Source organism: Plasmodium inui (genome assembly GCF_000524495.1).
Source record: "Plasmodium inui San Antonio 1 unplaced genomic scaffold supercont1.44, whole genome shotgun sequence".
Lineage (NCBI taxonomy): Eukaryota > Apicomplexa > Aconoidasida > Haemosporida > Plasmodiidae > Plasmodium > Plasmodium inui.
In genome coordinates, this window is record NW_008481878.1 from 1,833 (window position 1) to 26,496 (window position 24,664).

Consider the following 24,664-nt stretch of genomic DNA (forward strand, 5'->3'; position numbering starts at 1 on the left):
ACAAGGACGAAATGAAGCAGATAGGTAACACAAGAGGAAGTAACCAAAGTGAAGATGCACATAGCAAGAGTGAGGAGGAAGGCAAAAGAGACACGCGTGGAAGTGAAGCAGAAGAAAGTAGAAGTAACACCGGGGGAAGTGAAAGCTCAAGTAGTAAGGACTCTAGCGAGAATAGCAAAGGCGAAGATGACGACGTTAAGAATGAAGATAAACCAAGGGGGCAAAACGAAATCCATGGTACCACAAGGGAAGGGGAAAAGGAATGCAAATCACGAAGCAAATCTGGAAGTGAGAGCAAATCCGAAAGTGGGAGTGAAAGCGGAAGTGAAAGTGGCTCAGGGAGCGAGTCAGGAAGTGACGCCGGAAATGACAGCAGAAGTGACACCGGAAGTGAAAGTGGATCAGAGAGCGAGAGTCGGAGCGAATCCGAAAGCGGCAGCGATTAACCCAGCTGAACCATAACGAAAAGGCACCGGAAAGAAAACTGGCAGATTTTACTACCCACAAAAGGGAGCCACAACTTGTTAATATGCCTACAAACGAAGAAATTATATGAAAGATTTGCAAAAAAAAAAAAAGAAAGCAAAAAGGAGAGTGCATCACCGCAGATAAAGGTATAAGAAGTAGGATTGCCCAGGTGCACTATGCAGGTATACACACTTGTAGGAGAATATAAATAAAAAAAAAAAGGACGCCGCATGGATTTAGCGCTCTTGCGATGTCAAGAAAGATATGTGTGCTTTATCTCGTGGAAATCACATGAACCAGAAAAAAAAGGTACAGAAAATCGATGTGTATAATGAGTAATACCACAATGGAGTCTTTTCAATAAATCAATTTTTTTAAGGCCTATGTTTGTTATATATGTCTAATCCTAGAAGAAGAGAAAAAGGCCATTGACTTGGCTCTTTTTTTATTTTTAAAAGCAGTAGAGAAGAAAGCAGAGAAAATCGACCTTTGCAAAATAGTTTTTAAATAAAGACAGAAAAGTGTGTTTTTTTTTCTTATTTTATTTATATTTTTTTTTATTAAATCTCCTTCTCACAGGAAGAACTTTTTAAGTGTACGTACATTTAAGTCTATTTTTTTTCTCACTCCACATTCTTATGTCAATTTCTTCTTCCCTTTATGCAACGATTTGTTATTTTGACGTGAACACTTTTTTCTTTTCTTCTTCCCTTTTTCCGCCAACTGTTCACATATTTGTGCATTTGCTCCTGAAAATTAATCCATTGTGACACAGACGTGTACGTATGTATGCGTTAGCCTCTACACAAACTTGCATGAATCGTGCGTGGAAATAAGTGAAACTAACTCGTTTCTTCTAACTTACGATTGACAAACAATACTGTAATAAACAAAATGTTGTTCAGATTGAAATTTCTTGTTCCTTGTGCCGTTCTGGCTTCCTCCATTTTGCAGATAATTCTGTGTGAAGATGTACGGTGAAAATGAGGAAGCAAGCGAAAAAAAAAATAATAATAAAATACAATAAAATAAAATAAAAAAAACTAGAATAAAATAGAATAAAATTCGGCATTACGACGTAAACTTAGTTGTCTCTTCTGCGTACCTCACATTTCCGACCCCTTCTCTATTCTGCTTGTTAGGAAAATATGGGATGGCCAATTGACTACGAGTTCAACTCCAAGACGCTGCCATCTATTGAAGTCAAGTTGAGTCCCCCAGAAAATGTAGGGAAAAATCGAAATAATTAAGAAAAGCAAAAAAAGAAAAAGGGGATAACATCTCGATAGAGGGTTTCTCCTCATAGGCAATTGATTATCCATCCACATGCGGAAGCGTACTTAGGGGGATCCCCCAAATTAGGCACTCCTGATGCACGGGTTACGCCGAAGGGTGGTTTAAAACCGTCTTGCCTCCGCTAACTCATGCGGCTTATGCTCCCATTGATCACTCATCTATTATGCCCATCTACCCCTTGTTGCTTTTCCTATGATAGCCCTTACCGCAAGTGGCGGCAGAAATTAAGCTGTTGGAATCTGCGAGGCTTAAACTGGAGGAGGTAGGGGATTATCGAAGATTGCCTGTGTGGCCAAATATCCTTTAAAGCGTCTGCCCTAACGCGCGCATAGAAGTAGTGTTAAAGTGCGTGGCTAAAAGATAAACACACGGAAACACCTCTTAAACTCACAGGGGATGATGCAGAAGCTGGAAGACGAATACAACAAATCCTTGTCGAGCTCAAAGATAAAAATACAAGACACAGTGGAAAAATTGTTAAGCATTTTCAACGACCCGAATATGATCGGCTCGGTCATTTCTAATTCTATCCAGACGTTAAGACGTGAAAACGTGAAGAAACATTCAGAAAATGTTCAAACGAAAAATAACTTGAAGAAATTCCAAAAGGTTAATCAGGCAACAAGTGGGCCACTGCCACCACCAGAACTTAGAAAACATACGTCCTTTCTGGAACAGAATTATGTTAATAGAACGTTTCCTTCTGTGAAGATATCGGTACGTACATGTGATGGTGCCAATTATGAACTTAAAATAGAGAGCGACATAATGGAAGACGACACCGTTTTGTCCTAATTTTTTCCTAATTTTGTGCTAATTTTTTTCACCCTTCTCCTAACGCAGCTTTCCGAGTTAACTGAACCCAGCGTAGAGATAAAGGAAAAAATCGAAGAGATGGAGCAGTACGGGACCGATGAGGAAGTTGCGGTACTGGCTTACTTTTCATTCCCTATAAAGAGGCACTAAACATGCATGTTGCATCTGTCTGCATGTCTACACACGTGTATAACTCCTTGCCGAGGAATACCTATGTGCAAGCCTGCGTCGGGAGGACGCGATTTGTAAATGCCTGCCCTTCTTCTTCCCTCTTGGCAGATGTTCGAAATGGCCATATCCGAATTCTCCATCTTGACGGACATAACCATGCTGGAGCTGGAGAAGCAGATACAGCTGCAGCTGAACCCGTTTTTTGTTGACAAGAAGGTTATTGTGATTTGCAGTTGGCTGCGGTTCGCGGTTTATTATGTTTGGTTGGCAATTCATTATGTTTGTTTCGCGATTTATTATGTCTGGTTGCCAATTTATTATGTTCCGTTCGCGATTTATTATGTTTCTTTTCACTCTTTATCCTCCACCCTAGGGGAAACACACGCATATGTGCCTCCGCGCTTGCTCCCAAATTGGTTGCACATTCAACGACATCTTTTCCTCCACCTTTACCTCCACATTTGCTTCCCCCTTTAAAGGTCGTGCACCGAGCCCTGACGAAGGAGCTGAAGGAACTGGGACAGCGAGAGGAAAAGCAGAAGATAAAGGTGGCCACTGCGTTGAGCTTTCACACTCGCGCTTTCACCATCACGATTTCACCCTGGCGATTTGCGGCTCTTAGTTTGCCATTCGAATTGTGGGCCCTTCAAACGCATGCGCAAACGACTGCCACTTTTCCATCTTCTCAGGAGAATTTCCAAAGGCAGTCGTCTTTCTTAGAGGAGGGGGAAAATGAAGATACGGGCAACATATTGAATGTAAAAATAAGCCAGACTGATTACGGGTAAGTTATCGCATGCCAGTGTAGATCCCCTTCCTAAAGCAGTATTCTACGAGCGTTTCGAGTCACACTGCGCGCCTGTGTCTTCATAGAAATGACTGCATCAGCATATAAAATAAAGTGATGCACCCCACTTGTGTCATTCCCCTTTTCGCCAAATGGCAGGTACCCCACTATTGACGAACTGGTGATGCAGATGCAGAAAAGAAGGGACATTTCAGAAAAACTGGAGCGACAAAAAATTCTAGATTTACAAATGAAGTTATTAAAAGCGCAGAGCGAAATGATCAAGGATGCTCTGCATTTTTCCCTTTCCAAAGTTATAGCTCAGTATTCGCCCATAGTAGAAACAATGAAGCTAGAGGCTATGAGAATGCTTTAGGGTCAGAGAAGGGATCCGGAGTGATCCTCCTTAACCCCGTTGTGAATTCCTTTTTTTTTAACTGTTTGAATGCTCCCCAACTTTTTGTGTGAGCCGCTTGTTCCTTGTGCGCTCGTCATTTTGTCGTCAATGTGGTCGCCACGTCGGCACCACTTTGTCACAACTTGCGGTCACCATTTTTTGTTGCCATTTTGTTGACGCCCACGTATACCTTATAACCACTCGAAAGAACTTCAAAAAAGCGTCACTTGGCTCACCAATAGGTCATTCTTAAAAGAATTAATTTAACTGGATGGAGTCATCCTTTTTAGACTACTCTAAAGCGACACGTCATGAGTGAGCAATTTTGTGAGGAAAAAGTTGAATACACAGATGCGGAAACAAATAGCAGCATACGTGCCAGGGAGCACTTAGCCGGGCATCCACGTAAGCATGTAGTGTATCTGTTTCGCATCTTAAGGAGTGAGAAGGACACTTAGAGAGAGAAACTGATATATAAGGCTGGTGCGAAAGCTATTCTTATGGTGTTTTCATTTGGGCGCTTATCAAGAGATTCGACGCTTGAACCTGCCACCTCCCCCCCCAGTGCTACCACCTGCTCATTTGTAAATTTACACAGATATGAATATAGTCCAGCGAAAAGGCTTGTATTACATCACCCCGCCATTTCTGCATATATGTTTGGACATAAGCATAACGTTTTTTTATAGGACTCTATCTTGATAGCCGTCACAGCGACTCCGCTTCGTCAACCTGCCCGGAAGAAATCGCAGAAGAAATCCCGGCAAAGATACAACCAGCCATAATTTTCTAAACATAGATGTTTTGTGCCCCTTATAGTTGCACTTTTCTGAGCGTACTTACCCTCTTTGTCAATATTTTCCCCGTAGCAGTTACCTCCTTTGTGATAAAGCAGCAAAGGGGCATTCTAACAAGGGGGAACTACATACATAGGAAAAGCATTCCACAAAATTTTAGCATTTGCAGGCATAGCAACAACTACGTAGTCAAGGACACAAACAGGTATGACCGGAAACACAAACACAATTTGAATTGGCATTTGGGGAGGCGAAATGACTGGGTAGCTAATAGTTGTGTGGGCAAGAGGAGGATCAGATTGTACATATGCAGCAACCCCCTTCGTACGAAAAGGAGAGACAGAAATGAGAAATTAAACCTGGACCAGTTGTCCAATTTCGAGCGTAGCCCATCAGAAGAGGAGTGCAAATCGGAGCTAAGAGAGGAAAACGAAGAGAAAATCACGAGCCACACTTCGTCGCTAAGTGGCGTGATCAAAAAGACAAACGGGGACGCCATGAAATCGCGCGATGATGCTGCGAAACAAGTCCACAATGTAGACGGAAAGGATTCCTACCCGGAAGATAGCCACCTACCTGTTCAGCCAAATTTGAACAAAACAGAGAAGCAAAAAATTATTCTCATTATCGGAGTAACATGTAGTGGCAAGACAAAGTTTAGCATAGACTTATGTGAAGAACTATTGAAGAGTAATGTAGAGAGCGAAATAATTAGTGCTGATTCTATGCAGGTTTATCAAAATTTCAAAGTAGGGATAGCCAAAGTAGAGGAAGAGGAAAAGAGGGACATAAGACACCACCTCTTGGATGTGTGCGGACCTAAGGAAGAGTTTAATGTCCATAAATTTATTAGCCATACGATACCCATGATCCGTAGCATAAGTGAGAGTAACAAATTGGCCATCGTTGTTGGAGGTACATTGCTTTACATCGAGTCGTTGCTGTGGGAATCTGTGGTAGACTTGGAAGAAGCGCATAGCAAAACAGATCAAGATAAAGGAGGAAAAAGTGGAACGAATCCGTATGAGCAGATGACAAATGAAGAACTACATGCAGAGCTAAAAAGGGTAGACGAAGAAAGAGCCAATCAGTTGCACCAAAATGACAGGAAAAGAATTTGTAGAAGTCTAGAGATTTTCTACTCATACAATAAGAAACATAGTGAACTAATAAAAATGAGAAACCACAAGAATAATCATTTCGATGGGACAAGATATGCCCCCTGCGTGTTTTATCTGGACTACAGCAATGATGATGTGCTACGAGGAAATATCGAAAAGAGAGTCGACAAAATGATTTCGAATGGACTCCTGGACGAAGCCATCAAATTGAAAGAACTAAATGAGAATGGAAATATCAAGCTGTTTGGAAAGGGGATTAACCAAAGCATTGCATACAAAGAGTTTGATACGTACATCGAAAAAAAAATTAACAATGTTAGTAATGAAGATTTATTCAATTTGTGCAAAGAAAACTTAATTAGAAAAACGTATAAGTATGCGAAGCGGCAGAGAAGGTGGATATTAAACAGATTTGTAAAATGCTATAACATCCCGCTCAACAGGATAGACGTATCGCGCGACTACGCCCAGCAGCTGGCTGAAGCGGTGCGAACGGTGCTGAAATTCTGCCGCAGTTGACGAAAAGATTGGGGGAAAGGGGAGGCGTAAAAGAGGGAAAAAAAGGGGGAAAAAAAGGGAAAAAACAGCACAGGAACACACAAATGTGATATGCACAGACGCCGTGCAACGGGCTGCATTAGTCAGAATGCACCTCGAAAGGGACTAAAAAAAAAAAGAAGTACAACAAAACAGACGTGTGCAAATTTGCATACATTTATATTTTTAATTCAGCTCCACTTTTAAAATATAGCTTTGCTTATCTTCAATTGATTATGATTTTTTTTTTTTCTTTTTTGGTGATTTATTCATTGCCCCACTTCGTTTAAAAGACGTGAATTGTATGTGATGAAATTGGGCCTTCTTGACCTTCATGCTTGAGAATTGTCACGCAATTCTTTGTCAATTCCTGATGACATCTCATGCTTATATTTTTCTCAATTTGCAACCCCGAACTGCGTTATCTCTTCATCGCAACGCTGTCGTGAAGGTATACACGCGTATTGACACGGCCGTTTATGGGCCATTATTCGTGTCCTAATTTTTTCTTACTACCTGCTTGGCTGCAAAACATTGCAGATGTGCTTCTTCTGCTTCAGGTGTTCGTTCTTGAAGGCCTCGGTTAGGATAATGTTTTTCTCTCCCAGTTTTATTCCCTGGTAAGTGAGCAAAACGAGTGTTGCGTCTTCTGCCTTTTGGAATTTCAAAATTCCGTGCCCCATGTTTCTGCCTGCGGGGGGTGGAGAGGATTGATGTAGCGGTGCGGGAAGCTGGTGAAATTGACGTGAAACCCACCGCTAAGAGAACGCAGGGGAGGGCACCATTCCTACACATGACGCCCCACCTGTGTATTTATTCCTTCGTATGCGGGCCACGCAATTATTGTTTCCGATAAAATAATTAAAGAAATGCGTAACGTCCTTGGAAGAAAGTCTGTTGTCTAAGTTACATATAAACAGAAAATTTGCGCCAAGGGTAATAGAATTGGTTGTGCGTTTATTCAGCCTGACACGTTCTCTGGTCAGTTCTTTTATGTGGTTTTGTCCCGAATCGCGGATATATGGCATTGTTTTAAATTTCCTGAAGTACCTGGTTCTGTACAGCTGGAACTTGGTTCTGTGCGCTTGTTGCGCTTCCCATTCGGGCTGCGCGGAGGAGCAGTTGAGTCATGTGTGTCCGCGGGCAAGAAAAGGAAATGTATATATACACATATATATATGTATTTCTCTATTTCTATATATTCGTATGCACATCTGCACTGCGTTTCCGCGATGTGCCTCCACGCGGAAGCAATTTTTTGCCCTTCTTCAAAATGGAGCTCTTTTCGCCCCAGGGTCAATCACTCCTTGGGGTTCTTCCGCTTGCGCATCACGGGAGTTGCATAGCAAGTCGTGCAGACTCACTCGACATACCGTTCATTTTCATTTTTCTGCAATTACCTTTTTTTTTAAGACAAATGAGTGGGCTAGCGGCAGGAAAAGCAGAAGTATCTTCAAAATTGTCATGACTTTCTAGGGGGGCACGTTTTGCGCGTTTGTCATGCTTGTTACGTTTGGGATTAGCAGGGATAACAAAACGGATGAAGGCCGGGATGACAAGAGGCATAACGCGCGAATTCCTTTTGCAGTTTCGAATACCCTGCTTAATCACGTTCGCCTTACGGTGGATTTTCCGCCAACCCTGGAGAGAAAGCACTTCACACATGTATTTTGCCACGGCGACAGGGTTTTGTTTCACCCTTTGACGAATGCATTATGCTGCGCTAGCCATGGTCCACTCGATGGCAGCAGTTCCGTGTTCTCATTTGAGAGTTTCGTAAAAGGGGAAGTGACGAACGTTGCGGATGTTGAAACCCCCAGTTAATTTGCCCTGGCGGAGGCGCTTCACCGTTTGGGGGGTTTTGCCCTGAAAAATGTTGAAAATAAGAAGTTGGGGGGAAAATGAAAATTCCCCAAAGAGGTAAGTCAAAAAGGTGCGTCAAAAAGGTGCGTCAAAAAAGTGCGTCAAATGCTCCACAAATGTGCGGAATAATCGCCCCCATTTTATCAGCCGAGCTGCGGGAAAAAAAATCTTAAGAGAACAGAGGAGACCGAGTAAAGAGAAGAAGAAGCAGCAGAGGAGAGGGTCCGAAAATTAAAAACAGACGATGCCATAATAAAAAAGGTAAGGGTACCGCAAACTGTGGAAAAGCTCTAGGCTTAAGGAGTCACAACTTAAGGAGTGCCGATTATCGGCTTGGCGAACTAGCCAGGTGAAGAATTGCGAAAGGGGGAAAACTAATACAGTTTAAAGGAGGGTGGTGGTGCCTATCAGAAGGGATAGGCAAAAGTTGGAGAAAAAAAAAAGAAAAAAAAACAAAGAACAAATAAAAGAACAAACAAACTACAGACAAATAATGCAGACTACGCAGGGGTGTGCAATTTCCCCTGGGGGAAACGGCGAAAACGCGAAAGATATGATGATGCGCCCACGAGTAAGGTAACGCAGGGAGGGAATCCAATAAACCCCCATGTCCCACGTGGACATTGTTTTCCGCAGTACGCTGACCATATGTGTGACGCGTCCTCCCGTCCAAATTTGCAAAGCATCGCATAGGTTTTATTCTTAACCTTTTTTAAGTCACCCCTTTGAGCGAGGGGTTATAATATACAAAAGATGTGCAACGGTGTACCGATTATTCGAAGAGGCAAAAATGAACACACGTGTGTACATTTCTGTCACCTCGACGGGAGTTTTGTCAAGACGATATTTCTCTTAAAGAAAATATTATGTTCCCATGAGAGTCCATCTTTATCCTCCATAAACCTCGCCCACTCCAAGTATGAGAAAAAAGTCAATTACTCTGAATCATCTTATTTAAGGAGTGGAACCTTTCAATCTTCATTAGACGTACTTTTTCGTTGGAGTTAAGTTCGCCCATGTAGTCGTGGTACTTTTTCATGTCTATTTCTTTCTTTGCATTGTACTTGAGATGCTTAACGAATACTTTCTTCGAAATGGATGACTCAAACTCTATAATGAGTGGCTTGAGAAAATCTGTAGATTCTAAAACTATAGCATTACTGGTTAGAACATATTTTAGATCTTCCTGCTTGCACAGCTGTTCAATCATGCGCTCATTCAGTATGATATTGCTGATGGATTTCATGTAAAGGTATCTTAGAAAGGTGTCTTTTTCGAAGACCACAGCATTGCAATTGTAATTGTAACACATTAAAGTTGGTACCATTTCTTTATTCGACAAGAAATAGATGTTTGTCTTCGTTCCCTTCATCAGCGTTTTGGATGGTTCTATTAGTTTCTTTTCTTCAGGTGGAACTTCTTCTTTTTCCTCCACTTTTTCCTCCACTTTTTCCTCCACTTTTTCCTCCTCTTTTTGTTCCTCTTTTTCTTCAACAATAGATTCTATTTCGTCTTCCTCTTCTTCTTCCGCCTTTTCCTCCTCTTCCTCTTTCTCTTCTTCCTTCACATCCAGCAGGGACAGTTTCATTCGGGATTCTTGTTCCTCACTCTTTATGCTCGTAGGAGTAATAGATGTGAAGGAGATCGTTTTAGAATACAGGTCCTCTGTTTTATCCTCTTCGTTTATTGCAACGGTGTATGATTCTTTCTTTTCGGACTCCATGTAATCGCTCTTTTCGTCATACTCCTTTGAGCTCTCCGGATTTTTGACGTCTTCCCATTTTCCTTCGTCCTCTGGGGGGGTGCAAATGGGAAGAAGTACAAATATATCATGCAGACGCTCAAGCAGGTAATCCCTACGCGAGGACCCAACAAAGGCGCAGTAACCGAAGAACGCTTTTTCTCAGCCACTTAACAGTCCAAGTAACATACCAGCTTCATCCTTTTGGGGGGTGACACAAGCACAACGAAATATATCGTGAATTACTTTCTTTTCGTCAATATTCGAGATTTCAACGATTCTTCTGTAGTGCCCATTTCTCAATCGGATCAGTTTCGTCTGCCTTTTCTTTCCTTCTTCGGGTAAAGCAACTACTGCGGAGCTGAAATTCATTTTTCAGTTGAAGTTTGAGATTGGGCGTTAGAGCTACGAGGTGAAGTATAGCGTACGACGTGCGAAAGATGTGGAGTTGTGAGGCTAAACTGAAAAGGCGTCTTAATTGTGAACTTCCGATTCGTGTTAAAATGGGGGAAAAAAAAAATGGACCTGGGTGTATTCATCTATGTGTAAACATATTTTCTGTTGTTATTTTATTTTGAAAAATGAGAAAATAGTTTTTTTTACAATTTCGTATAAAATAAAGACGGTTTGGGGACAATTTTAATTTTTCTTTTTTAAGGAAAAATAAAAGGGGGGTACTCTCATTTGTGCACTTTTAATTAATTTTTTCATTTTTTTATACAAGAAATGTTGCCGAGTGAGCAGTAATTTGAACTCTTTATAGCTCAAAAATGGGTAACTTTTTTTTTTCTAAGCACATGCAGTTAATCTTCATTTTCTTCATTTTCTGTTTTTCTCCTTTGTTCTTTCTGTTCGCTCCTTCTAAATTTCTCCATTTTGGGGCAATTAGCTCTGTAAAATAATTAATCTCCCCTTTTAAGGACTACACTAAGACCCGCATGCATGCGTAATGTACGCTGTGTGAACACATGGGTCTGCGTCGCAACATGTAAAAAGGGATCTTTCGAGTTGTAAATTTGTGCAAGTGAGCCGCCAGCTGTTTGTACGTAGTTGTGCGTACCCCCTTTGGTGATTTTATTTAATTTTATTATTATTTTTTCTTTTTTGTGAAGCAAAAAGACCCGATTTCAAGTTATCCTCAATTGCAAGCTTGTCTATTTATAAAAGCTTGCAAAAAAAAAAAAAGAACTGAGACCGTCAAACAGCTTTTCCTCTCATTTCTTTTCCTGTTTCGTCCTTTCATTTTTGTCCTATTTTGTAAAAAAATAAGAAACAGACGAACACACTAGACCAAACCGGAGCGTCTCAAGGGATCGGCAACTGCGATGGTGATCAGTGCAATGCGGAAAATATTCAACCACGCAGCTAAGATGTCGCAAGTGGCAGAGCGGCAAGGCGCGCCCAAAAAAGGAAAAAAAATAAAATAAGCAAAATAGTCACCAAGTTTGGAATTAATCATTTGCAGCGCGATTCACATCTCTCAAGAAATTGCGAAAAGCGTAAAAATTAAAATTATCTCGTTAGCCCTAAGTAATAGGCAAAATGGTAAAATTGACTTAATTGTCTGGGTAGTTAAAAAAAATTACAAAGCGGAAAGAAAAGAAAAAAACTATTGTCTTCCGTTTGGGGGAAAGCAACGTATATACACCAGTACACGTGCGAAAATGCCCAGGCGTGTAATTCTTTCTTTCAGCATGGTCAAAATGGAAACAAACGATTTTTCTGGAAACATTCATTTCATCAATAACGCTGTTATTTACTGAAGTTAAACTCTTCATATGGGTCACTTTGTAACATGTGATTTTTTTTTTCTTCTTAACAGTATTATGTCAATTTTTCGAAAATAAAAAAAAAAATGATGAAAAGAGTTGTACTTTTAATTTTTCTCTTTCTACTTTGTGCTGAGATAAGTCTAACGGTAAGAAACAAAAATGGGGAAACTCGACCGAAGGATGGCATGTTTGTCCAAATTGATAGAGATATGGTAAAGTGAAAAAGGCTTTTTTTTTTTTGCCTATATGGGGGTTTACTTCTCCGAAATACTCTGCCTTTTTTCTTTCGTTCGCTTTTTATCAAGCGTCCACTCCATTTAACTGTGTTTTTTTTTCGCCCCCACACCCTCAAAAAAAAAAAAAAATAAAAAACTATCCATTTGTAATATGTACCCCCAAATTACAGAATGAGCCCCCTTACTCGGTCATTAATGTTTACTTCACCGAGTCCCTTATGAACCAAGATTTAGTAAAAGAAATGTAAGGGCACACAAACGAGCGGTTCACTCATTCAAGGAGCAGATCAATTCACAACTTCCCTTCCTCATGCAAATGGGGAAATTCCACATTTAATTCGTGCCTGTTATGCTTTAGAGAAAACAGCAGGAAAGTGGAGAAAAACAAAATGAAGAATTATTTCAAGAAGGTTTGAATCTTGTAGAGGGTCAAAGGGCTCAGAATTGCCTGTTCAAACGGGTGTATATGTTCGCACTCTGCGTGGCACATCGACGCACACGCATACACACGTACGAATTGTCTCTTTTCCCTTTTTGTGCAAAAAGCAGACTTTGGAAGGCAACAAATATTTCATGGATTACTCGAAAAAACAAGTACATACGAGAGAGGCCGATTTGCTTTTATCGTTTTGTCTTTTATTTCCCCTCAAATTTTTGCGCACGAGATGTGTGTTTCAATCGAAAGGAAGAGTGGGGAGGGTATCATCGACCGAATGATTTGTCAGCGGGATATTTTTTACTCCTATTTATGTGACCCATATTCCTATTGTCGTTCATGTGTGTGCCGACACTTACATGTGTCTTTTTCGGATGGCAAACATTTTCATTCCGCACTTGGACCACCCTTTTCACTTTTTCTTTAATTTGCAGAGGGACCAAATGGAGTCATTACTCGGTATGTTCACAACTATTTGAAAGGATGAGACGTAGTAATCTTGGGTGACATAAACACATTTTGCGTAGCTACATTTTGGATGCAAGTTGACTTGGTTGAATAGTGAAAAATGGGAAAAACAAAGTGCCGCATACTTCTCTGTATCGAAATGGGTTTATATAGTGCCACTCCCAAGAGGCGCAACTTGTGTACTCATGAGTTTTGAACACACAGTTGTAACTTTTAAAAAAAAAAAAAAAAAAAAAAGCGCATTTCATCCTCTCGCTTTCTGTTTAATTGTTCTATGTCGTCATGAATATAGCAAAAAAAAAAAATGTTTTTTTATTAAGCACTTATCACAATTGCTCCTTTCGCCATTTTTGCCAATTTAAATGTTCTTTAATGGCTTTAACCAATATTTGCGTGTCTGCCCTGTGCAAATGAAAGTGGAAAAATTCGGTTCATTCGCGCAGGGCAAACGAAGAGGCCGACGCACCCATAAGTACAGAAACAAAACAGTTACGATGAGCTAACTGTTACGTAAAATTTCTCTAAACACATTCTCGCTCATCGTTTGTTTTTTTTTCGCGACAGATCTGAGCGGATAGTCCTACGGAGAAATTAAAAAGTTCTTCTGCTTGGGTAATTGTTCACAGAGTATACACTGCGCCATTTAAAGCTGGTAATAACTGACAGTGAAAAAGAAGGCATTTGTTTTGTACACCCAATTTATTACATATATTTATTGCTCATTAATTAAGTTCACTTTTATTTACACCGGGATTCCTTCCGCCTTTTTAAACAGGAAGGGGGAGAAAACATTTGAAAATTTCTCCATCGTGTAGGTGATATGTCATTTTTTTTTTTTTTTTTTATTTATTGTGTAAAAAAATTATATTCAAATTGAAACGTTAATTAACGTTTGATTGTTGAATGACAATTTTGTGTAAAAAAAAAAAAAAAAAATTATTTATGCCATGAGCGCGTGGCGGAAACTGGGTGGTTAACAGTCTGCTGGCAGGTGGTACAGAGCTGGACACGAATTAAACCCCTTGGTGGGACATAGACGCGTGTCAAATGTGTACTAAAACGAAGAGGGAAAAAAGGCGCAACAAAAGCGCATAAGGGGAGAGCTTGAAAAATTAAAGCAAGAAAACTTTCCGGAAAAAAAATTAACCTCCTAGGGGTGCACTTTTCCTCAAGACATTATAAAAGCCAAAATGGAAAACAAGAAGAGCTGTCTCCCAAAAGGGGCTTCTCCTGGCAAGCTTGTGAGCATTTCGCGTCAAGGGGCCCAGAATGGCATGTAGAAAAAGGTTGCTCTTTTAAGCAAAGGGGTGACAAACGCACAAGGGACATGTGTTCTTGCACATGTGCACCATTTTTCACGACCACGAATAAACTTTTGCAGTGCCTTTTTTGTAGAATGTGCATATAGCAAAGCAGTTCACACCTCTTGCGCAATGATTGTAATCCTAATTAGAATTTATACCAGGACAGTTAAGATGTAGGCTCACATTAAAACATTAAATTTGTAGGCATTAGCGAGAACGCTTTTAAGAAAAAAATTCACTTAAAGGTAAAACGCGAATTGTCTTCTTCGTGTAGAACGCGATAAGTATCATTTGGCACAGCCCCTAGGTGGTTTTCCGGTTCAGTTGGGTTCTCTAAATGATAAAATTCAGCTCACTTTGGGAAAACAAAAAGGCTTGTCCCCTCATTGGGCCCCTTAAAAATGTGTGCGCGTGAGTACGCATGAAGTATGCATACATGCATACTTATATACACCCCCACGTGCACATAAAATGAGATTTTTTGCATACACTTTTACGTTTAAGCATGAGGGAAATATTTTATAAAGTAATTTAAACAGGTGGTTGTTCAATTTTGTTTTGGAAGCGTCAAACAGGGTGTGTTTTTTTCCTTAAACAGAAAGAAGAATTTAATTTCCCTTTTTACAACAAAAGAGGTGAAATTAATCCGCGGGATGCAATTTCTTTTTTTCTTTTTTTTTTTTTTTTAAATTGCATCTTTCTTCTAGAGTGGAAAAAATGCCACTTATCACTACGTGTGAGATAATGTCCGACGTACGATTCGTGTTCTTTGCGTGTGGCATTATGCCTACATAAGTGTTTGATTGTTTTCTGTAAACAGGTGTGTATATATGCACTGGCAAAGGGGCTTCGTGCTGCACGCCCTGGAAATTATCGAATTAGACACTTTTTCTGTGGATATTCGCGATGGTATGATCTATTTACATTTTAATGGAACCTTTCACGTAAATTGGGCAGAGAGATGCTCCTGTGCTGTTCTGCTCCGTATATCCGTCGTTTTTTCGTTGCCATGGTGTTATTCACATGCTCTTTTTTTTCCCCCTCTTAAAATATGCTCCTATTTTTTAAATTATATTCTTTACATAGTATCTCTTCATGGATTGGGCACCATGCCATAAGTAGTGCTATTTGAAGTGGCCCTCTTTTCCATGTTTCCCTCTTCCCCTCTCCACCCCCAGGTATACACTTACTGCTGCATTTGATCGCGCGCCAAGGAGCAGATAGATTATTCGGACATTTTTTGTATTCTTAAAAAGTAGGGCAAAATGTCGACAAAAGGAGTAACATGCTTGCTGGGAAGGTATATCCACTTAACCATTTGCTTAAATAATGTGGGCCTCACTTGAGAAAAAAAAAACAAAAAAAACCAGAAAAAAACAAAAGTGTTGTAACACCCGGCAACCACTTTTTCTTCTCGCACGTATGTACCTACTTATGTATGCACAACATGTCCCCCATCGCATTTGCGAAAAGAGCCATGTTCTCAATGGCAGAGGTGCACCAACGAATGTAGCCACGTAATCCGTTTTGCCAAAATGTTCATTCGACAGAAAAACGCCAAGTGGGGAAGCGGCCAATGTAACTCATCGTACATTTCGGGCGCGCCAAATGACAGAGATGAATACGCGGTGGGGGAGGACACGTGAATTTGTGTACCAGTATGGAGCATTTAAAAGGGTCAGGAAAATTTGCATCTACGTTGCGACAAACGCGTTTGAATGAAGTCAGGGGGACAACGGTGTTGCTCCGAAGGCAGCACCGAATGTAGCAACTCCACGAATCGTGAAGTGTGTACAAGAAAAATGAAAAAAAAATAAAGAACAGGAAAAAAAAAACAATATTAGACCGGCACGCTTAAAGAACGTGCGCGCAAGTACATGCCCCGAGCATTAGCCCAAGCATGTGCACAAACATATGCACACGCTTAAGTGGAAGCAATTTTTTGTAAGGGAAAGAAGACAAACGCAATAACTGCGCACATTTCTTGCTTTTAAGGTTTTTTCCCCCAGTTGGATGGCATCGAACATATGAAGGAGTGAGTTGGAGCAATTATCAAATGGGCATCGCGATAAAAAGGCAATTTTAACGACCCGAGACTGGTGCACTGAGGAATTCCGCACCACAGTTATATTGCCTGCATACAAATGTGAAGCGGCCAAATGCAGCCACAATGTGTGGCGAGGAGTGAGTCACTTAGCAAAGGGGGTTACAAAAAAATTGCTTCCAAACCTTATCGCGTAAGTGCGTGAAGAGTTTTAAGCCCCATTATGGGGATGAAAAAAAAAAAAAAAAAGAAAAAAACCAACGGTTGGTATGCCGGTACACTTGCTAGACCACTCGGGTGGCATACATGCGATGCCAACAAAATGTAAAAAGTGAAGAAGCCGATTTTGGCAAAGAGTCATTGCATAAACCCAGGAGGAAAAAAACAAAAAAAATTTTGCACGGGAACGGGGGAGCAAGTCTATGTAGACAAAAACTTAACGCATGCAATCGACATCATCTATATAGATGCTTCTTTTCTTGCAAGCATGGCGCACCGACCCCTCCAAAAAAAAAAAAATAAAATAAAAATATAAAAATGGTACACACTTCGCAAGATAGACCACTGAGGAAGGCATGCAGCAAAGCGAAAACGGGGTTACCTATATGCATAAAGGATTGTAAGCATATGCAAATATCCATGGTCTACTAGCATGTGGTGCTGAATGGAACTTAGTCGGCACTATGTCGACGCCACCCTTAGTGGTTGTAAAAATGTCAAGCGGGAAAAACAAATGTGGAAGTGCATGCGGTTGTGGTGGCCCAAATGGGTTTAACTTTGAACCTGAGTTAAAGTAGCCCAAAAATTGGAGAAAAACCCCAAAGGAAGTTTTACTGAAAATGAAAATTAAATTAAAACTGATCTGTAACTTAGCTGTGACTGAAAGTTTCCCCTGCGTTTACCCCTCCGTTTACCCCTGTATATTTCACCCCCGTGCGTAGCCCCCTATTGATACTCACACGCTCTTCAAATTTTTGCCACTTCTCATTTCACGAATAAAATCCTTTTGCACTTAAAAGAGTTAATCAAGAAAGTATTTTTTTTTTTCCTTTGCACGAACAAGACTGTCAGGGGGTGCTGTACCATTTGCAAAAATTGTTCTATCGACCTTTTTTTTCTTTTTTTTTTACAACGGAAAGGGGAGCGTTGTTATAATTGTTTCACATTGAAGAGAAAAATGGGAGGGGAAACGTTTTTTTCACAAAGTGCGAATTTTGATTTATGTGATGAGGAGCTATGTGTTGCGAATGCTTGCGATGGGGGGGATGCCAATCAGGGCGGTTTTATGGACATAGCATCTCTGAGACATACCCTCAGAAACAACGACAAGAAATACTTTCATGGGAATATAGACCAAGGCATTCTTAGCCAGGTTGTTAATCTCTACGATGGTGACTCGGACAGGAATGTAGAGGCATGTTCCCCACACGGTGCAGGTGTAACTGAACAAAATAAGCAGAACGATGCGGAGGACAAACGTGGAAACGGTAGCAACACCGAGAGAAAGATCCATCATAAGAGAGGCCTGCTTCTCATTAACATATTTCTCAACCCAGACAATGATACTTCTCCTATAGCCTCCAAAGGCGATGACCTGAACAAGATCTTACCTTTGGTTAAGCAACTGCTAATGAGGAGAAATACTGCCGAAGGATCAGCACTGATTAGCTACGGAAACGATATAAGAGGAAGATATTATCACATAAGTAACAATGAGAATCTACTGGATGTTTTAAAAAACGAGGACATCAGGAAAAGCTATGAAATTTCTTTCGAGTATGTAAGTGCTGGAGAGGAGACTGAAAAATCTCGTATCTGTAGTGAACTGAATCGGAATGGAGAAATGGTGGACGGACGAGGAAATTCCAGACTTTTGACGCATGAAAGATGCGATTCCTTCACGATTGTGGAAGGGGATGATTTCAATTGTGGACGTGGTGGAGAGAACAGTTACCTTATCCTGAGACAGTCGAAGCCGGCCCTGTTGGGGCTAATCGGGGAGAAGCAGCACCGGGATGGTTCAACCCAGCAGGTGAAGAATCGCCAAACGATCGACTCCGAAGAGGAAAGCAGAAAATATGACGACGAATCGGAGAACGCATGGCACTTCTTGAAGAGCCCTGCAGACAGGGAAGAAACATATGGAGGGATAATCCGAAATGGAAATGGCCACTCCGGTTACGCCTTTGATGTGGATGTACAGCAAGAAATGGATACACCGCACGACGCGAATTTTCTGTTTAAGGGCAAACATCGGGGGAATGACGGAAAGGCTTTTAGCTATTTTCAAATGGGGGAGCCAGAGAGGGGAGAACAAACGCAGAGGGGAGGTGATGGACAGGGAAAAACAGAACGAGGGGAGGAAGTGGAAGAATTGGAAGAAGTGAATCGTGCAGACAAAACGAAGCAAACCGAGGGGATTGTCCAAATGGACGGAAGCAACGAATCAAACGAGCTGGAAAAAATATGGCAGGCCAACAAAGCGGGAAAAATGTACCAAACGTATCATATGGACTCAGTGTGTCAAGAGCAACAAGATAGGAAAAGAATAATGCCACAAAACCAAACCAGCTGTGTCGAAAAGGCAAATGAAAATGTACCTAATCGGTTAAAAATGAATGAAGGGTTCATGCACATGGAAGGTACACTTTACCAAAAGGAAAACACATCGGACAAACCCAATAGAAGGAGAAATGATGTGGAAATTTTCCGCGAAGGGAAAGACACCGACGCAAGAATAAAGACCTCTAGTGAGGTGCCGTGCGCCAAGGAATTAAGAACCACTGCGAGGAAAACTGGTAGGAAAAAGGGAACTCAGCTACGAAGAGAACACAGAAAAGATGCCCCCACAGAGAAGGGAGGAATTACCAAAGGGTTAGAAAGAGCGGGAGACGACGGAAACTTGGGAAGTTCGGAAAAGGTGTGGAATCAGGAACATGTGGTTACTGAGGCAAGAGGACAAAATGAGGAAAGGGGAAAAAATGAGGAAAGCGTGGACAAGGCGAAAATCGAAAAAATGGAGGAGACGATCCCAAATGTGGAAAACGAGAAGGTTAGGCAAAAACCGATCAACGGAGATTGCACAGCCTGCGCCATTTTTTACAAAATAAAAAAGGGGTGCATATATACAGATGCTTCCAATTTGAGCCACAGTGAAGAGCAGCAGAACGCCCCCCGAAGAGCGAGCAAAAAAGGCAAGAGAAAAACGACCAGAGTGGATCGCCCAAGCATCGTGGACAAATGCAACAGAGAAGGCCCTTCCGTTGGATCCGCTTCCAATTGGATAAACATGTGTAGTGATGGTTCTTCTAATTGTACAAGTAGGAACATTATTAATAGGGCCCTCACGAACCGCTTGAAGTGGGACGACAACGAAGAGCTGATCTCGTACATTCTGGATACGATTAAAAGGGAGGAAAGTGCGAACAACTTGAAGATCAGAAAAGATGGCGATGACGAGAATGGAAGTGGGGCCAACGCGCAAATGAAAAGTGGGAATGATGGGAAAGCCCGACAGGGATGCAGCAACAACAGAGGTGACGCAAGCAGAAGTGAAAGTGTAACCAAAAAGGAAAAACAAGAAACACACAAGGAAAATACATCAAACGTTTCATTAGGCAATGTCTGTACAACTAACGAAGAAGAAATGTCAACGCACAATGGTTATGCTCTTTTTCCCCACCAAACATATGGGAACGGACCAAAGTATTACTCTGTTGAAGTTCCATTTTCTCACGATGCAGAGGAAAAGCATGGAATGAAAAAGGGAGTAACTGGAAACACATTTGAAGGGAATCATCCAGAAGGCAATATGAATAACCATGAGATGTGTAACTGGTTAAGGGTGGTACAAAAAATGGGGAAGGGGGTCCATGGGGGTTGTTCCAAGCCGTACGGTAGAATAAATTTGCCACTATATGTCCAAGCAGAGGAGGAAAAACAACAGAGACGTGATGAGCACTTTATGGACACACACAGGACCACTACCATCTCTATGAAGAACAAAATGAGAAACATTTCCTGCCTGAATACACACGATGAAGGGGTCCAAACTGAGGGGGATGCGTATGTGAGGGGAAATTCCGACCTCTTCAAAAAAGGGGGTCTCCATTACATCGGCGTAGAAAAGAGTGCATATGGCCAACTAGGCAAATTCTTCCTGGAAAGGAAAAAGGAAACGGAGGTAGATCCCAATATAACGCGTGTAGAGAATATACACACCGATAGATGCACCTTCCATGTAAATGAACATTTCAACCAGGGAATGTTCCCTCACTTGAATTCAACAAACGATCCTAAAATTAGAAACGAAGATGGAAGGGGGTTAAATATGTACGAGAAAATTATGGGGAACAGTTCCCATAAGGGCATTAACAGAGTTACCAGTAATGATGGAGTGATGGAAGTCATTCCTAGTGTAGGGAATGTACAAACTGAGACGAAAGCAGAGATGAAATTTCTTCACAGTAGAGGAAAAGGGAGAAATTTGCTTCCCAACCTTCAACAGAATAGCAACTACCTACATTTTAATGCATGGAGGAATAGGATGGTCTATTTTAAGGACCTCTGCGATAACCCTAGCTGTCACTACAATTTGGGTGACCTACACGACAGGAAGGAAAACGTGGTCAGTAACATCTATGCGAATTACACGAAGGGGATTTACCCCAGTGCACAAACGTTTGGAAATCTCAACAAGATTCATATGTCCGCAGCAGTGGGAGAGTTACTCAAAAGGGAAAGCTACACATATGACGAGATTTTCAATGCGGGTAACAGAACAAACTATGGCGTTATGCACACGCCTAATGTGAACGCAAAGCAGCTTGACACGGTCGGTGCAGACCAACAGAACAATATCCGTTGTTGTAACTCCCGCTTTAACACAAAAGGTACACTCAGAGGTGGGATGCACGAATGTAGAAGGGATTTACATCGAGGCGGTTCGCAGCAGAGGGGCATATATCAGCGCAGCGCGCATTACCGCAAGGGTAACCATTCCAATGACCACACAATGCACTACCACCCGGCAATTGACCCTGCTGCAAGGACAAACGAAAATTATGACAACTTAGTTACGAATCCATTTCTGCAGAGTGGCGACTCGCCAAAAATGTGTTTCCGAAGAAAGAGAAAGGAATTTAACTTTAGAAAAAAGAGTAGCCTACATAGGATCGCAGAGTTTAAGCACCCCGCCAAGGATCCGCACTATCGCATGCTAAAGAGAAGCATGGATAATTATAAAAATGGCAGTTTGATTACGGGGAGTAAAAATGGATACTTTCAAGTGCGCCGCTTCCATGGTAGCGATGGCGTTGCCGAGCAGCACATCGGTGAAAAATACAACAACCCAATGGTGCTTCTCAGTTTCGTTAAAAGCTGCAAAGTGTGCGAGCGCCACCACGTCAGAAGTGCAATACGTGGAAAATGCAGCGAGGATATAGGGAGCAACCTTATCGGTAATTTTAGAAGAGGTGCGCAAGGGGATTTCCACAGAAAAACGCATACCGGGATGTGTAACAGTTACCACGAAGGTAATGTAACGAACGTGGACCGTCCATACCAGGCACATAAAAAATCGATGCTCAGTGGCAGACACAGCTGCAGCCCAGTGGGCAGTTATTAAGCAGGTAACACGGGCGATATGCAAAATACGCAGGTAAGACAAGATAACCATTTCAGCGGGGTTACAAAAAATAAAAAATTGCATAAAAGGAATTACGCATCGAATAAGGTACATACTATAGAGAAGAGCATCGAAGTGGATCCAGCAAACGTCAAGGAGCCATTAGAGATCCCATCCCATGTGTTTGTCTGAGCAGTAACTCTCCCCCGGGGAGGTGTGCGTCCTATAAGCATATCCACTCCATGGGCATGCCCTTCCCTATTTTGTGTTTATTTTAAGCGCATGCTGTGTTTATGTTCAGCGCATGTTGTGTTTATTTTTTCCTTTCTGCCATGAAATTGCGGCCTAATCAAATTGTGCGCACGTCTTTATGTATATTAATCGTGCATCCTTTAACCAATGTATCAATAAATTGAGAAATATTTCTTGAGAAAAAAACTGCCTGATTGAAGGTGTGTTCACTCGGACACCACGGCTTACACGTAATGGGTCATCTGCGACGTTCAATATTTTTTACTGCCAGACAGCTGCCAATTGTTCGCTCGGCTGCTGAGCCACTTAAGAGAAGTTACCGGCCTGCTTAGCCAAGAAGTGCTCCCAAGAATTTTTTTTTTTTTTTCACTTCGTCTACATTGTGTTTAAAGTTCCAATTTTGCGGAAAGAAAACAGACGTTAAAAATATAGAGGGGGAAGTGACTGTATATTGAGATGTTTTCACCCTGTTGTTGTGGACGAATAGGAAGTGAAGAGTCACCATTTTAAAGGACGGTCGTGCAATAAAAGCGTTTAAAACGTACTGCGAAATGTTATGTGTATGTGCGCTGTTACAAAATCTGTTGTGGGCTAATGCGAACAACCTTATGTAAAAGATTTTTTTTTCTTCTTTTTTTTTTTTTTGCCCCTGAATAAATCAAAACTGATGAAACGCCCTCGACTCACATTTTGGTGTATCAATATAGGAACATTTTCATCATGCATGTGAGAAGACGCGTTTGTATATTTTTTCCCTTCTCCTTCTCCATCATTCGTTTGGTAACAACACATAGAAGTGGTCCACGTATGTGTTTACAACTCTGCTGAGAGAGTTCCCAACGCATGGTCCTCTATTCTTCCCCTTCCTTTTTTTTTTAAATATGTGTACACGCATAAGGAGTACAAAACAAGAAGCCCACGCTAAATGCATCAATTGGCTGTTTAATTTTTCTTGAAAAAGAATAACATCAGGTCAATCCACACGAGATGTAAAGTAACATTTTTTGCGTATTGACTAGCAATTGTTTTTTTGTTTTTTTTTTCTTCTCATTTAAATAATTTCCTTCTTTTTCGCAACCCCCGTGCAGCGGACGTTACTTCTCCAGTGAGAAATCAAATTTTTTATGTTGCAAATCGAACTGCTTGGTTTATTATCGTATAGATCACATGCCCCGCTTTTTCGCCGCCTGCCTTTTTGTCCACTTTTTGGCAACTCTGTTTTGTTTTGGCGAGCCGGGCATCTTCGCGTTTACCCCTTTGTGGGCCCATAGGAGGTAGTTAAGTTAATCAAGTGGAGTCTCTGCGAGGGGGCGCCAGGGACACGGCGATTCTGCCTTGGGTAAGCATATGCGCATTAGGGGTGGGTGGGTCATATAAGCATGTACATATACCCACTCATGCAGAGGGGGGCTGGCTCCCATTTGTATGCCCATTTGCGCGCCCTCAAATGTACGTCTTTGCCTACCTTCCTTTTGGCCATTTCCTTTTACAAAGCTGCATCGCATGGCACGTGGCAGGAAATGTTCCTTGTTTTTTCTCAGGTATACCAATTTAAGTATTTTTTTTTGTTTTTACGTGGGAAAGTACATTTCGTTTGACCCTTTCCGTTTACATAATCGAGCAGGCCATTTTCCTTACGCGTAAAATTTTCACAAAACTGTTGAGGTGATAAAGCCTCTGCGTAACTAAGCTGGCTCCCCCGTTTGCGCAAGTATATTTGTAAAGGGCGTGTATAAATGGGCAAAATGTGAAAGTAATATACTAAGCATATATACATGCGTCATTCACTGCGCGCATATCCTTAAAATAATGCACAATTTTTTGATGAATATGTATATGGGCTCCTGCTGCCCGGGGGAATGGCAAGCGCCAGGCAATATGTCCTCCTCATCGTTATTATATTCTATATATGTTTCCCGTTTGACAATCTCTCATTATGCCATTTTTTTTTTTCCTTTTCCTTTTTCTTTTTCTTTTTTTTTTTTTTTTGTACAATTGCGTTATGAAGGTTATTTAATAAAATTAAAAGTAGCAGGGGATTATATATAAATTGTTCGCTTGTGCGCACTTATTAACGTTTTCGTAGTGAAAACTGATTTTTTGGAGGCCGGCTCGCAGGCTGTACGGGTAGAAATTGTTTCCTTGAGCCATTTCTCCATCGCGCCACCACAGTGGCAAATTTGTTATATGCACGTGGGTATATGTTGTATCCTTTAGCCCAATATGCAAATGGTCATTCCCAGTGAGCATTCTTATGCGAGTCTGGTGTCAACCCATGAACGAATGGGAAACCTCTCCCACTAGAGCTACTCGCGGCCGACCATTTTCAGCCCCGCCGCAACTTTATAGGAAGGTAGCAAAACATATACGCCTTTTCTGTCCTAGAGAGTGCCCACCTGTTAATGTACCAGCAAAGGAGCGATTAAAAAGGTGTTTAATTACCGGCCCCACTATCTGGGCAACGTCTTGCGCGTAGTCCATACATATGTATATATATACATATGTCCGCTTAGGTGTATGGACCGTCGCGCC

General features: G+C 41.4%; 5 protein-coding genes across 5 annotated transcripts; 3 read left to right on the plus strand and 2 right to left on the minus strand.

Moving 5' to 3' along the window:
* Positions 1-1,963: 1,963 nt before the first annotated feature.
* On the plus strand, positions 1,964-3,914 carry C922_05190 (hypothetical protein; the record flags this gene model as incomplete). Its single annotated transcript, XM_008820762.1, has 7 exons — positions 1,964-2,026; positions 2,158-2,481; positions 2,608-2,691; positions 2,860-2,967; positions 3,231-3,299; positions 3,441-3,535; positions 3,698-3,914. Coding segments are annotated over 7 exons (960 nt in total), but the record flags the coding sequence as incomplete, so codon positions are not given.
* An 820-nt stretch (positions 3,915-4,734) lies between these two features.
* On the plus strand, positions 4,735-6,372 carry C922_05191 (tRNA dimethylallyltransferase; the record flags this gene model as incomplete). Its single annotated transcript, XM_008820763.1, has 1 exon — positions 4,735-6,372. The coding sequence occupies one exon, from the start codon at positions 4,735-4,737 to the stop codon at positions 6,370-6,372; it is 1,638 nt and encodes a 545-aa protein (XP_008818985.1).
* A 530-nt stretch (positions 6,373-6,902) lies between these two features.
* On the minus strand, positions 6,903-7,418 carry C922_05192 (hypothetical protein; the record flags this gene model as incomplete). The annotated part of the gene is made up of 2 exons (XM_008820764.1): positions 6,903-7,081; positions 7,196-7,418. 2 exons carry the CDS (start codon positions 7,416-7,418, stop codon positions 6,903-6,905), a joined length of 402 nt encoding a protein of 133 aa, XP_008818986.1.
* Positions 7,419-9,184: 1,766 nt separating this feature from the next.
* Positions 9,185-10,366, minus strand: C922_05193 (hypothetical protein; the record flags this gene model as incomplete). The annotated part of the gene is made up of 2 exons (XM_008820765.1): positions 9,185-10,047; positions 10,186-10,366. The coding sequence occupies 2 exons, from the start codon at positions 10,364-10,366 to the stop codon at positions 9,185-9,187; spliced, it is 1,044 nt and encodes a 347-aa protein (XP_008818987.1).
* Positions 10,367-17,431: 7,065 nt separating this feature from the next.
* C922_05194 (hypothetical protein) lies at positions 17,432-22,072 on the plus strand (the record flags this gene model as incomplete). The annotated part of the gene is made up of 2 exons (XM_008820766.1): positions 17,432-21,865; positions 21,989-22,072. 2 exons carry the CDS (start codon positions 17,432-17,434, stop codon positions 22,070-22,072), a joined length of 4,518 nt encoding a protein of 1,505 aa, XP_008818988.1.
* Between the last annotated feature and the right edge of the window lie 2,592 nt (positions 22,073-24,664).